Source organism: Podarcis cretensis (assembly GCF_951804945.1).
Source record: "Podarcis cretensis genome assembly, chromosome: Z".
NCBI lineage: Eukaryota > Metazoa > Chordata > Lepidosauria > Squamata > Lacertidae > Podarcis > Podarcis cretensis.
Window position 1 is genome coordinate 41,887,192 of NC_137184.1, and position 12,476 is coordinate 41,899,667.

A 12,476-nucleotide genomic window follows, 5' to 3' on the forward strand; every position below is an offset into this window, starting at 1 on the left:
TAAGCACATATTGAAGTTCCTCGTAGAGCAGATGGGAGTGAGATTGCCGTAAGGCAAGACACTCTAGCAAGCCGATGGCCAAAAACAGGGACTGAATTGGAGATTTCCTTATTTGCAGCTCAGTCTTAACCATGCTAGGTAGGAGCTCTAAAACTACCCACAGCTACAAACGAACATGGCGTGGTTTTTACCAGTTTATTTTGGGTGGTGTGAATACAGTGGCATTCTTCCACAAGATGAAGAAAAGGAATTGCACATGTATTCACCCTAAACAGACAAACACACCATTTCCCCAGCTTTGGCAGATTCCAGATTCCCCAAATGCGGTCAGTTTCATAGAACTCCCAGCTGCACATATGCCGCTGGCTCTTCTGCACAGAAAACCCCCCAAAACATGCATGTAGCTAGCACACTTTACTGGGGTAAGAATGGGACAGAGAGGAGTGGAGTCCAGGAATTAAATTTCAAGTTTCAAACTACCACCAAAAGTTGACTTTTCAGCCGCTTGGTGCTCAGCTGAAGTTCTGTTTGGTCTCTGTTCTTTTACCCAGGTGAAGAGCAGAGTAAATAGTGAGAAAAATAGAAAGGATCTTCCCGATCATCGCAGATTACAGAACACTCTCCCAAGAGTGGTACAAATGACTCTCTCTATTAATAAGTAGGTTATTGAGATGTATTTCAGTAAGCATTTCTAAAACTAAATTCCAATTTTATTTTATTTTGAATTCTCTGTTCGCTTGCTTTTATTTTAAAAGCTGTGTACCTAGAGAAGCAGAATAAAGTACCGTATTTTTCACTCTATAAGACGCACCAGACCACAAGACGCACCTAGTTTTTGGAGGAGGAAAACAAGAAAAAAAATATTCTAAATCTCAGGAGCCAGAACAGCAAGAGGGATCGCTGCGCAGTGAAAGCAGCAATCCCTCTTGCTGTTCTGGCTTCTGTGATAGCTGCGCAGCCTGCATTCGCTCCATAAGGCGCACACACATTTCCCCTTACTTTTTAGGAGGGAATAAGTGAGTCTTATAGAGCAAAAAATACGGTAGTAGTTTGACTCCAGCCACCAAGAGCTGGGTTCAAATTGTTGGTCAGCCCTAAATCAAACTGGATAGCCTTGGGCACATCACCATTTCAGCCAAATCTACTTCAGAGCGGTGAGAATTTAACAGAACAGCAGCTAAATGTTGACACAGAAGTTTTAGTTGCACTTGGGACTCCCTAAAAAAACCCAACTGAATTTGAATCATGACCAGCTTGTCCTATTCATTTCGGTGTGACCCAAGCACAGCAAACCTTCTCTGAATACAATGTGTGGGGTGGAGACCAAGTTAGCTGCACTTGACTTCCACAAAGATCAACAGAAGTTGTCTTTTTAAATTCCTCTGATTCCAATAGGACCCAAAAGAGCCTAGCTTACCCTGGATCTTAGTGTGGCCCCATCCCACTGTAACCCAATGTGACATTATCCTCATCCAATAACTTCATTCTGTACAGCAAGTGTGGGTAAACCTTTAGGTCGCTAGACATTGCTGAGATCCAGAGTTATTATCCTGTAACTTGGCTTCCTCAACCAAGCATAGCACTTACAACCCTTCTTCCTCCCCACCCAAAGAGCATTGAACCCATCTCTTTGCAGAAGTGCTGAAAAGCCATGCACCAAGGTGGCCAAGGCTGCCTTTGCAAGATTCAACGATGAATACTTATGGCCATCTAATATTCTTCCTACCAATACCCAGGCTGCTGGTGGGCAAGGGACAAGGCAGGAAAACACCACAAGTCTGAAACAGTTTAAACACAGGACAAAAAAGGCACATTTTAATATTTACAAAGCATAGCATTTGGGCTATAATGGTACCCAACACAGCTAGAAAGAAACATCTGCTCCCCCTTAGTCACCTACCTTTCCAAATGGTGGTAATTCTCACAATTTAATATCACAAGCCTCCTACTTACAAAGGAGCAAGAGACTCAAACTTGCATAGCATCTTTAACTCAAGCAGTCACCTTTCCTAGACCAGTATTGAAACTGTGCTTCACGTTCATCCTTGGGAAAGTGGGGGAAAATATCTGCTATAAGTTTTAAACTGATCCACTGGCTGGGTTGACGCTGCCAGAACTGCTAATGTTTCCTTTTGCTGCCGCTCCTGCTGCAGGGAACCTTGTTCAAAGCAGAAAATTTTTAGAATATTGTCAAGAGGTTTTAAAAATGTAATACTGTTTATTTTTGCTTCAAAAACATTTCAGCATTCTAAACATACAAAAAAAACCAACATAACGTTTTTGCAAATTTGTTTCTCTTTTTAAGTACAGAGTGTTTTTGAACTTGTTTTCTGCGCCCTCTCTTCACGTTTTAAGCTGACAACGAAGAGACCTACAGTTTCCGTTTCAAAACTACCCCGCTTAACTAAAAAAAAGGGAAAGAAAAAAAAGATTCCATACATTTTCTCATGCCAGCTGAAGTCCCCCCCCTCCCCTTCCACAACTAAGAATGGCCGCAGAATGCTAGTTTCACTATATACAGAAAGACAACTTTAAGCTAAATGGACGCCCACTGTAGTGTAAATAGATCTAATTTCGTAGAGCGTGCTTTGAGACACGACCCCTCCGTGGAAGAACATTACAACCTTCAGTTAGTCATATGCCTTCCCACCCTGAGGGCATCACTGCTCAAAGCATGAACCACAAGAATCTGTCTAGTTTTTACAAACTATAGATATGTACAGTTTTATAACCCAGGATTTTCTAGCCAATAACCATATAGTTAAAACACCACCTTACAAATTAAAAAATAAGATGCTTGAGAAACATTTTTAAATGCTTTGTTACACCAACAGGAAAGTGCACAGAGTTGAGGAGAACACAAGAGCGCCTTGCTCCCACTTTTTTTTGTTTCGTTTTTGTTTCAAAAATGTTTGGAAATATGTACAACTTTGTTACAGTTTCAGGGTGCCTAAGGGCGCCCGTGGCCACTTAACGTAAACTGTGGTTTGGTTGCTTTTTAGCTTTTTTCCTTCCTTCTTTTCCCCCCTTAGAGCACGTTTTATTCGAAATTCCCTTCCCCAAAGGAGCTACGTACGGCGTGGTCAGAATCCAAATTGTGTCATTTAAGCCTAATAAAAAGGGCAAATGAAGACACCGTCTTAAGCAACAGGTGCCTTGTTTTGTTTTCTCTTTTTCCAAATGGTGTTTCCCCTACTCTATGGTATTCACATGGAGACAAATATTATACAGTTTCTCATTCATCGTCCTCCTCCTCCTCATCTTCCTCCTCGTCGTCTTCTTCGTCATCCTCCTCTTCTTCTACCTTTTTCCGAGCTGCAGCAGCAGCTTTAGCCGCGGCACTCTTTGCACCATCAAACTTGCCTTTAGACTTGTAGTCAGCCACATCCTGGAACAGCAAGAGGGTGAGTTTCACTGGCATTGGCATAATCAGCAGGTGTGTCCCCCACCCAAACCCCCTTTAAGTGGGACAGTGACTCAGAATAGCCTCTCTCACATGGAAGAAGGTAAGAGCGCTATTGAACAGGTCACCCATGGGACATCTTGCAAGAGGTGGGGAGATGACCAGGGTGGGTCTGGATCTTTTTTAAAAACAACAACAACACACACAACAAAACCATCAGTACGGAGGATTGACTTTGTAACATTGCAACTTCTTTAGCTGGAAGCTGGTGGTGGTCCTTAGCGGCTATAAACACTTGCGTTTAGAAACAATGGCTTGCCTACAGAGAACAGTGGGCGGGTTGCCGCTTGAACAAGGGGCCCCAAGCGTCTTGCACGCCCCCCCCCACAAGATGCCACTCCACCTGGAGATGTGCGCACAGCATGGACTGCCTCCCATTCACCCAAGGAGCTCTAGGCATCTAGCTAGCAACGTCACACTCTGCGCTTTTTAGAAGTCAAGATTCGGTGTCAAAATTCTGTAAACTCCCCTCCAAAAAAAGAGGAGTGGTCCCCTTTTTTAAGATGTTCAACTAACAACTCCCATCAGCCCTGACAATGGTGTGTGCTGGCTAGGGGCTGCAACAGCCTCTGGACAGCCACATGTTCCTTGTTCCAACTAAACAGATTTACACGAGCTAAGGAAAGTTGCATTATCTCCAGCCCTAATTGTTAGGAAGAAGAGAGCAAAGATGCTCCAGAACTCTCAGCCCCTGAACAAGTTGATCAGTGATCAGTGACACCCGCTGCCTCTTTGCTTACAAGAGGTGCCACAAGGCACCTCCAAATTGCGAGCCATAAGTTTAGAGTAAGAGCCACAGAAACATATTTTTTTTCTGGGGAGCTTAGTTCCTGGTATGTTTCCTGCCCCAATTCAATGTGTTAACTGGTTTACTTTAAGAGATTTGCTTTGGTGGTCCTGATTTGATAGGTAAGGTATGTGTACACATGTGACACAGCCCCTTTAACCTGACTCATGTTTGGTCCCTTCTGCACACGGTCACCATATACTAAAAAAACACACTTGCACCACTTTTAAGAGTCATGGGAACTGTAGCATGCCCCTCAGAGCTGTAATCCCCAGCAGCTTTAAACTACAGTTCGCAAGATTCTGTGGGGGGGAAGCCATGTGCTATATATAAATGGTGTGTATTTAACCAAAAGCTTTTAACAATAGCCTTGGAAACTTGTCTTAACTGCTGCTTTTCCCTTAAGAGCTTTACTGACCTGCGTAAGTCAGAACACCTCTCCCATAGTAATTTTACACCTAACTGATATGCCTAAGAACCTTGCATCATTCTTCCAATGCATGTAACTTTTTAGAGCTTAGACCCCCCAAAAAGCCCCTTACAGGGTTTTTGGGTTTAAAAAAAAAAACAGATGAGAACTTTGCATCAGTTCTCTGCTCACTAACAGAATACATGTGGAATTGTATGTACCCATCTCCCCTACCAATCCATTACCAAGTGCAATTCAAGATTGTGTCATTGTTCCTAGGGGTCTCTTGTGTGCATCTGCCCCTCCTTTTAAGACTGGCTGTTGCACATCTCTTGTATACCACTGTCTTCTGAAATAAGGTTGGGCAATGGGCCTCATATGTGGTGGCACCCCATCTGCAGAATTCCTTGCGGCAAGAAGCAATTTTTACCTCTCTTCATTTATTTGTGTTCTTCTAGCAACTGAAAACACTCCCCAAGCTTTTGAATTGTGTGTTGATGCTTAATTGTACTGATTCAAATGCTGGTATTTGTGGAGGGTTTGCTGCCATTTTTAGCTTTGATAACTTGTGTCTAATGCTTTCTTTTATATTTGTAAGCTGCTCTGAGCAACTCCCTTTCGTGAAGAGAAAAAGGAGGGGAATAAATGTTTTAAAATACCACCTCTTGGGAATATCATCTCTTGTGGAGACTCAGGTCCTGTTTGCAGGCTTCCTATAGGAATCTGGTTGAACCTCTGGATATTGCACTACATGCCTGATCCAACAGGGCTTTTCCTACTCTCTTACTTAGAATTATGAAGCTTTCAAGCCTTTTAGCACAGCCCATCACTGTTCCTTTGCGATGGCTGATGGAGAAGAGATGGAGAAAGAAGTTGCAGCTTTACTTTATTTTAAAAAAAGCAAACCAGCACACTGGCTTCTAGGAGCCAGGGCAAGTTAGGAAAGCTTTAAAATGTTCAGTACTGGGAGCGTTTCAGTAATTTGTTTCTGCCTTGAGCCTCCAGGACGGGGTGGGCTAATTCCAATCCAGCCAAAGCCTAGGTTTCCTCCAGTGACATGAAGACCAACGTACCATACATTGCCGGTGCTAGAAGGCCTTGGAGCCAAGAGAGATGCCTTTAAGCACCTTTTCCTGGTAAGTTTGCATTCGCAGATGTCACTGGAATTTGTTCCCAGTTAAGGAGCTGGCTTGGAATGCCCTGTTAAGTTGGAAAATACTCCACCAAACTGGGGACACTGCAGTTCACCTCTAAAGCAGGCTTCGCCAAACTAGTGCGCCCTCCTACCTGTGCTAGCTAGTGCTGAAGGGAACTAGTAGTGCAATGAAGCACCTAGAGTGTGCACCAGGTTGGAGAAGTCTGCTTCGAAGTGTTTGCCATGAGACAAAGTTTTGTTTTGGGAGCAAATGCAAACAAGGGTCCCTTTGGACAGAAGCCACCTGAGCCTTACCTTCTCATACTTCTCCTTCAGTTTTGCAGCCTTGTTGTTGTAAGGCTGCTTTTCCCCATCACTGAGGTTGTTCCACATTTCACCCAATTTCTTTGCCACGTCTCCAATGGAGATGCCAGGATTAGTGGATTTGATCTTGGGACGGAATTCTGAACAGAACAGGAAGAATCCAGACCTTGTGGAGGGTGGGAGGGAGAAGACAAACCACAGTTGAGAGCTGGTGTGGTGGGCCAAGGGTCTTTTACCTACACTTCAAAAAAACTGGCCTTAAAAACAGTAGCTTCTTCTCCACAGTTACTTGGTTCTGACGCAACACTACAGAGGTTTAGCGTTGCACGCCTCAGCCCTGGCCCTCAGCAGCCCTGGCCCTCAGCTCCCCTGGACATGGCTGCTGCAAGACTGGAAGCAAAGGCTTCCCATTTCCTGCTCACAGCAGAGAATCGAGTGAGGAGTTCACGAGACTGAGGCTTATACCCACAGCAGACAGCGCTACTCCTTATAAGCACTGTTTTAGCATCGCACTATTATAGGTCCCGGGGCATTTGTTGTGGGGTGAGGTAGCAGAAATCCCTAACACTTTGACTAGAACGAAACCAGTGAGAGAAGATATAACCTAGACAGGAGCTAGGAATTTATGGGTTTAAATTCTACCTTTTTAAAAACAAAACCTCACTAGATGGGCCTTGGCGAGTCACTAGTCCTCAGCACCCGCATCCCTAACCCACCCCGTCATATGGAGACGCAACTTCTGGTTCATCTTACAGGACTGTTGTTAAGCATTAAATGTTATGACACACCGAACACTCTGGAGCGCCATTAAATAATAAAATTAGGAGATCAGGGTCACTAAGGGAAGTCAAGATTTCAAGCTCCTTTTCCCCACCTCCAAGATAGTCACGTAAGTGGCAAATGGTGCCACTCTCAATCAACTACTCAGTGCCAAGATTTAAAGCTTAAGTGATCAGGCATTAGCAGCCTTCAAAAGCATTAACTTTGTTGCTGTTGCTGTTTTTTTTAAATTAGCAGTTGCATGACTATCTTGAAAACTCTCAAGTCTTTCTAATAGTTTGTTGTTGATAATGGGTTAACTCTCACCAAAAGCAGCAGAGTGAGAAGTTGCAGCCAGCTCTGAAGAGGGTTTGTTAAAAAAAAAAAATAGAGGTGCTTTATTGTAGCTTGTCTGATATCCCGGGGGGTATGGGAGGATAGCTCAGTGGTGGAGCACATGCTTAGCATTCAGGTCTCAGGTTCAATCCCCAGCATCTCCAGGTAGGGTTAGGAAAGACCCTGGAAGCCACTGCCAGTCAGTGTAGACAATACTGGCCTAGGTGGACCAATGGTCTGTTTTGGCTTCCTACTGCCAAATCTACTTGTTTCTTTCTGAACTTTGTTTGAATGTAGGTTGCATCTTGCTACCTAACAAATCTGGGAGTAAGTTTATGTATGTATACTGATGCAAGGAAGTTACTTACGGTGGCCGTTTGGGGGCATTGGGATCCTTCTTCTTCTTACCACCCTTTGCTGGTCCGTAATCCTTCATCTCTCTATCATACCGCACTTTATCAGCTTTAGCCATCTCATCAAATTTCCCCTTCTCTTTGCTTGACATGGTCTGAAAGGCAAATGCAGGCAGTTACTCAGCTGCCTTCCCCCCACCCACCCACCCACCCAAAAGAGCCACAAAGGCAGGTTCATATATCAAGATTTGCTTTGCATGCAGAAGGTCCCAGGCACAAATTTATTGAATGGGAAAGAGACCCTGCAGAATTGCTGCCTTCCCAAGTAGGCGTCACTAGGCTAGTGTTCCGCTGCAGATTTCCTATGTTCCAAAAACCTGGCTGAGATGCCCTTAGCTATGTGTACACAGAAATGACCTTCCAAGTGCCCCCTGCCCAAGTCTGTAGGACTACCAGCTCACTGATGCATGCTTTGTATACATGGGAGGCAAGCTCCAAATTAAGACTAGATATGGTGGCTTGCACCCTCTTTTTACTCCTTTCGCACACTGTATGTTGATTTTAAGATCATCTTCTTGACTGATCAGCTGTAGCTAGACATGTGCAAATGCTGCCATTCCAGACAAAACAGAGCATGGGTAGCCAACATGGTGCTCACCAGATGTTTAGGGCTTTAACTCCAACATGGCCAGTGTCCCTATAGGGCCACGTTTCCTTCCCACCCTTAAAATCAGAGGATGCAGAATACAGCTTCCTGAGAGCTTCAATTCTCATTTATAAGTTTGTAGCCTCTAAGATTATATAAAGAATGCTTGAAAGTTTTCTGGCAATGCCCAATGAATACTCATTGCTGAAAGCAATGACTCAAGCAGGGTTTTAGACCTCTTGACTTGGGCTGCAAATCTCTCTGCAGTTATTTGAGACAAGTGCCACAAAGCTCAAAGTGGGGGCTTAACGAGTTGAATTAATGGAGGCTGCTTTTGTTCCTAAAGCTGAAAGTGTGTGTGTGTGTGTGTGTGTTTTAAAGTGCAGGAAGCACACATTCTTCTCTTATTAGGCTGCTGTCTTTATTGCAGGCATAAGAATTTGGGTCTTGCAGACAGTACCTTCCACCTCTCTGAGCACTTCTTGGAGAACTCTGCGAAGTTGACAGGAACTTCCGGGTTCTTCTTCTTGTGTTCTTCACGGCAGGTCTGAACAAAGAAGGCATAAGCAGACATCTTCCCCTTCGGCTTCTTCGGGTCACCTTTAGCCATCTTTACTCCCTGGAAAGACATTTGGGAAAAATCACCACCTACCACCGCAACAGGCGATTTATGTTGCGTATACCAGGCAAGAAAACGTAAGTTGCATTGCCCAAAGCGTATTTGCACTTTCATGCATGCATGCACGCACCACTTTTAAAAGTTCTCAGCCAAAACGTGCCCATTTCTGTCCACTGGGAAGTTGTGTTGTGTTTTTTGAGTCGACATGGACATCATGCAAGTCCTCTGCTGGCTTGCACACATCGTTATTGTATGGTATTTTCACCTGAGTGAGTATCAACTTCCAGCTGATTTGCTTACATTTGATGATCAAGGGCCATAACTCAATAGCAGAGCATCTGTTTTGCATGCAGGAAGTCCCAGGTTCAATCCCTGGCATCTTCAGGTAGGGCTGGGAATGCACCCCATTCAGAAAAACTAGAGGGCTGCTGCCAGCCAGTGAAGACAACACTGGGCTAGATGGACTTGACTCAACAGAAGGCAGCTTCCCAACTTCCAATGTGAAGCACATGTGTGATCTAGCCCATAATACCAAAGTATTAAAAGGGTTAACTAATACACATAGTTGTGACTTGCATTCCTTGGCTGGCCCACCCAGTAGGAAAACTCCCTTGCTACTGCTTCAGAACTTAAAAATAAAATAAAATGCATTTCATGTCAGAGTAGCTGTCATGCATCTTCTGTAGGCACTTCAGCATTTTAAAACCCATATCTCGAAAAACAGCTTAAAATATGTTTAAAGAGTTTATTTATTACAGCACAAGTTATAAGACTGGCTCTCTTGGTAAAGCAACATCATACTTTTGATGTCAGGTTGGTCGCTGTTTATTTAATTTCCAGAGCAGTTGCTAACTTTTTAGATATGAATGCACCTTTCCCATCTCGTTTCCTGAAAAAGCAACCATTTGTGGGGTTAAAAAGGAGAGAAAAAACTGTTTGTGATATTTTTTTAAAAAAAATGTATTTAAAATAATTATTTGTACTACGCTGTCTTTAGAAGTTGGAATTAATTTTCTTCCTCTCCAGGAAAAAAAAGAGCTCAACACCCCCTTTTTCAAATTTCCTTTCTTCGAAAAAAAGATTTTTTTATTTAAAAAATCCTATTTCAGTCCCTTATTAAAAGGCTGCATGACTATCTGAAAAAGTTTCGGAGGAAGGAGGGAAAAAAACCCACCCACATTTCGTTTCTTTATTCCTTTCTCTTTTTTCAAAAAAATAAATGAATTCTGTCCCTTACTCCCCCCGCCCCCAAGGTCATTGGGGGGGGAATCCCCCCCCCGTCCTCCTTTTTTGCTTTACTACATTGGGACAACTTGCATTTTAAAAAGCCCCTTATATTGCCTTAGCGAACGCAGCTGGGATATGCCTGGGATTGCTATATATTTGCTGGAGTGGCTCCGGTAAGCTGGGTGAAAAGAGAGAAGGGGGGAGAGAGAAAACGACAGGTCACGAAAGACACCAATAATTCATCTTCCATTTTGTGTAATGTTTACTCATGAAAGAAAGTACCCCTCAAATAATCCCTTCGGCTCTCCTATGGGGTGCCTTTAGCCCTAGGGGGCAAAGCCGGCTGGGGCTGGGGCAGGCGGCGGGGTTCTTGCCCTTGCTATAGCTATCTCTATAGTCTTGGTGCTTTGCTAAGGCAGGGATATGGAGTTCCCCCCTCGCCCATAGCCAGCCAGCTCCATTCGCTAAAATGGCTTCTCTACAAGGCAGCGAGACTGCTATCCCTAACAAAGCCACCGGCACCCGTCTGCTCGGATGAACCCCCCAGGAAAGGAAACCGAAGCACCAAGGCTCCCCAAAACAAGCCAGCCTTGTAGAAAAAGCTCTGCTCTTTCCTATGAGGGGGGTCTGGGGGCGCCCGGGGGTCGGGAAGGGGGGGAAAAGCAGCTTTGAAGCAGCCACCCCCCCTCTCCTCCCATGTCCCTGCTTAGCGCAATAGCCTGTATAACAAAGACTGCCATGCAGCCATTACAAGCCCTGGCTCAGCACACAGCCGCGCCGAATCGCAAGGAGATAAAAGTGCTGGAAAAAGCCAAAACGGCCCCGAAACAGCCCGCCAAGGGCACGGTCGGATAGAGAAGGAGGACCGGGGAAGGAAGCGAAAGGTTTGGGGGCTCTGGGGGCTCCCAACGGGGTTTTTTTTCCCAGCGCCGCTCCCCCTCCCCGCCTCTCTGTTGCCTTTACGCGTCTTTCTTCCTTCAGCGGTGCCACCGAAACGCCAGCCATATTAATGCACACAAGAGCTCAGCTCAAAAAGCAATGTAGCAAGGGGCGAAAGGGAAACGGTCCGGGGCTTAGCGGCGGTCGGAGGGGGACGAGGGGCACCTTTTCGGACAGGGGAAAAGGAGACGGGGAGGAAACGAAAGGTTCGGGACGGGTCGGAAGGCGCGGTGGAGAGGGAAAAGGAACAAAAATATACATTTTTTTTAAAAAAAAATTTGTAGTTGAAAGGAATAAAGAGGCGAGGGGAGAAGAGAGATGTGTGTTATCATCTATCCCTTCTCTCTCCGGGACGCGCAGAGCTTATCCCTGTCAGCTGCTCAAGCGACAGCCATTATTAATGCAGAATAAACAGCAAGGCACCAGCAATGCGCACGGCTAAGGCAACTTTCCTCTCTCCCCCCCGGATCCCCAAGAAGGCGAGCCCAGCGCAGGAGGCGACACGCGTGGAGGAGGAGAAGCGGGGAACCGGGCTGGCATGCCCGTTAAGCGGGAGGTCCCCGCAGCCCATGCGGGGGAAGTTAATGCACCAGCGGAAAATCCACGCGTGCCCCCCGCCCCGGCACCTACTTTGTGTGTGGATCTTTATTATCCCGCCGCCGCCCCCCCCCCCTTACAGAGTAAGAGACGAGAATGCATTATATATAGCCTTGCCGTGCGCCGTCGCCCTCCGTCCCCCATTCCTTTTTGCTACCACCACCCCATTAAAAATAAATATAAATAAATAAAAATTAAACCGAGCTCCATTTACACCAGGATTCGGGACAAGTCTTGATTTCCCACGCCTAGTTAAAGAACGGTGTGGTGGGTGGGAAGGCAAGAGATAAAAGTTGATCGGGATATTTAGAGACAAGAGAAATGAAATAAAATAAAAATGCACAAGATTTTTTTCCCTCCCCCAATTAAAAATGGAGCGCGTTGTTTTATTCTTAAAAGGGGAAATTAAAAAGAAGGGCTAGCAAAGCAGCCGCTCCCCCCGGAAAAAAGTTGCAAAGTGCTCCACGAAACCTACCTGTATTGTTCGCTTTAACCTAGGCGATATGCAAGGGAAGAGAGCGAGGCGCACACACGACGCGCTAAGACTCAGCGCTAGTAGCTGTGGCTCAGCCTCGCGTTGGCTTCCTACGAGAGCGGCCTGATTGGCTGCGGGGCTCTGCCGTTTAAAACAACCTCCTCGCCCTGCCACTGGACAAGGGGCTCCTGAATATTAAGCAGGGCCCAGCGCCTATTGGCCGCGAGCGGTTAAGTCATTCATTCAAAAAGAACACCCGCCTGGCAGAATGGGAGCACACACACAAAACCCAAGCCACAAACCACTCTGGAAATAGGGGAAAAACAAAGGGTGGGAAGTTCGTGGAGTTGCCAGTAGTAAAGTAATAGCAGAACACACAGCTGAGGTAAAGAGCTGCAGAGCGATCG

At 45.4% G+C, this 12,476-nt stretch overlaps 1 protein-coding gene across 1 annotated transcript; it reads right to left on the reverse strand.

The window, feature by feature from the left end:
* Window positions 1–2,198: 2,198 nt before the first annotated feature.
* On the reverse strand, window positions 2,199–12,221 carry HMGB3 (high mobility group box 3). The gene is made up of 5 exons (XM_079963021.1): window positions 12,070–12,221; window positions 8,673–8,831; window positions 7,582–7,721; window positions 6,110–6,284; window positions 2,199–3,388 (listed from the first exon to the last, which is right to left on the reverse strand). The coding sequence occupies exons 2-5, from the start codon at window positions 8,820–8,822 to the stop codon at window positions 3,236–3,238; spliced, it is 618 nt and encodes a 205-aa protein (XP_079819147.1). The 5' UTR covers window positions 8,823–8,831; window positions 12,070–12,221; the 3' UTR covers window positions 2,199–3,235.
* Window positions 12,222–12,476: the final 255 nt, after the last annotated feature.

What these genes read in the sequence shown, in the direction of transcription:
- HMGB3 (XM_079963021.1), bottom strand. Translation starts at nt 8,822, where the DNA reads ATGGCTAAAGGTGACCCGAAGAAGCCGAAGGGGAAGATGTCTGCTTAT. An exon ending in AGTGCTCAGAGAGGTGGAAG is followed by an intron (nt 7,722 to 8,672) that starts GTACTGTCTGCA and finishes TTTGCCTTTCAG; the next exon opens with ACCATGTCAAGCAAAGAGAA. An exon ending in AATGCCCCCAAACGGCCACC is followed by an intron (nt 6,285 to 7,581) that starts GTAAGTAACTTC and finishes ACCCTCCACAAG; the next exon opens with GTCTGGATTCTTCCTGTTCT.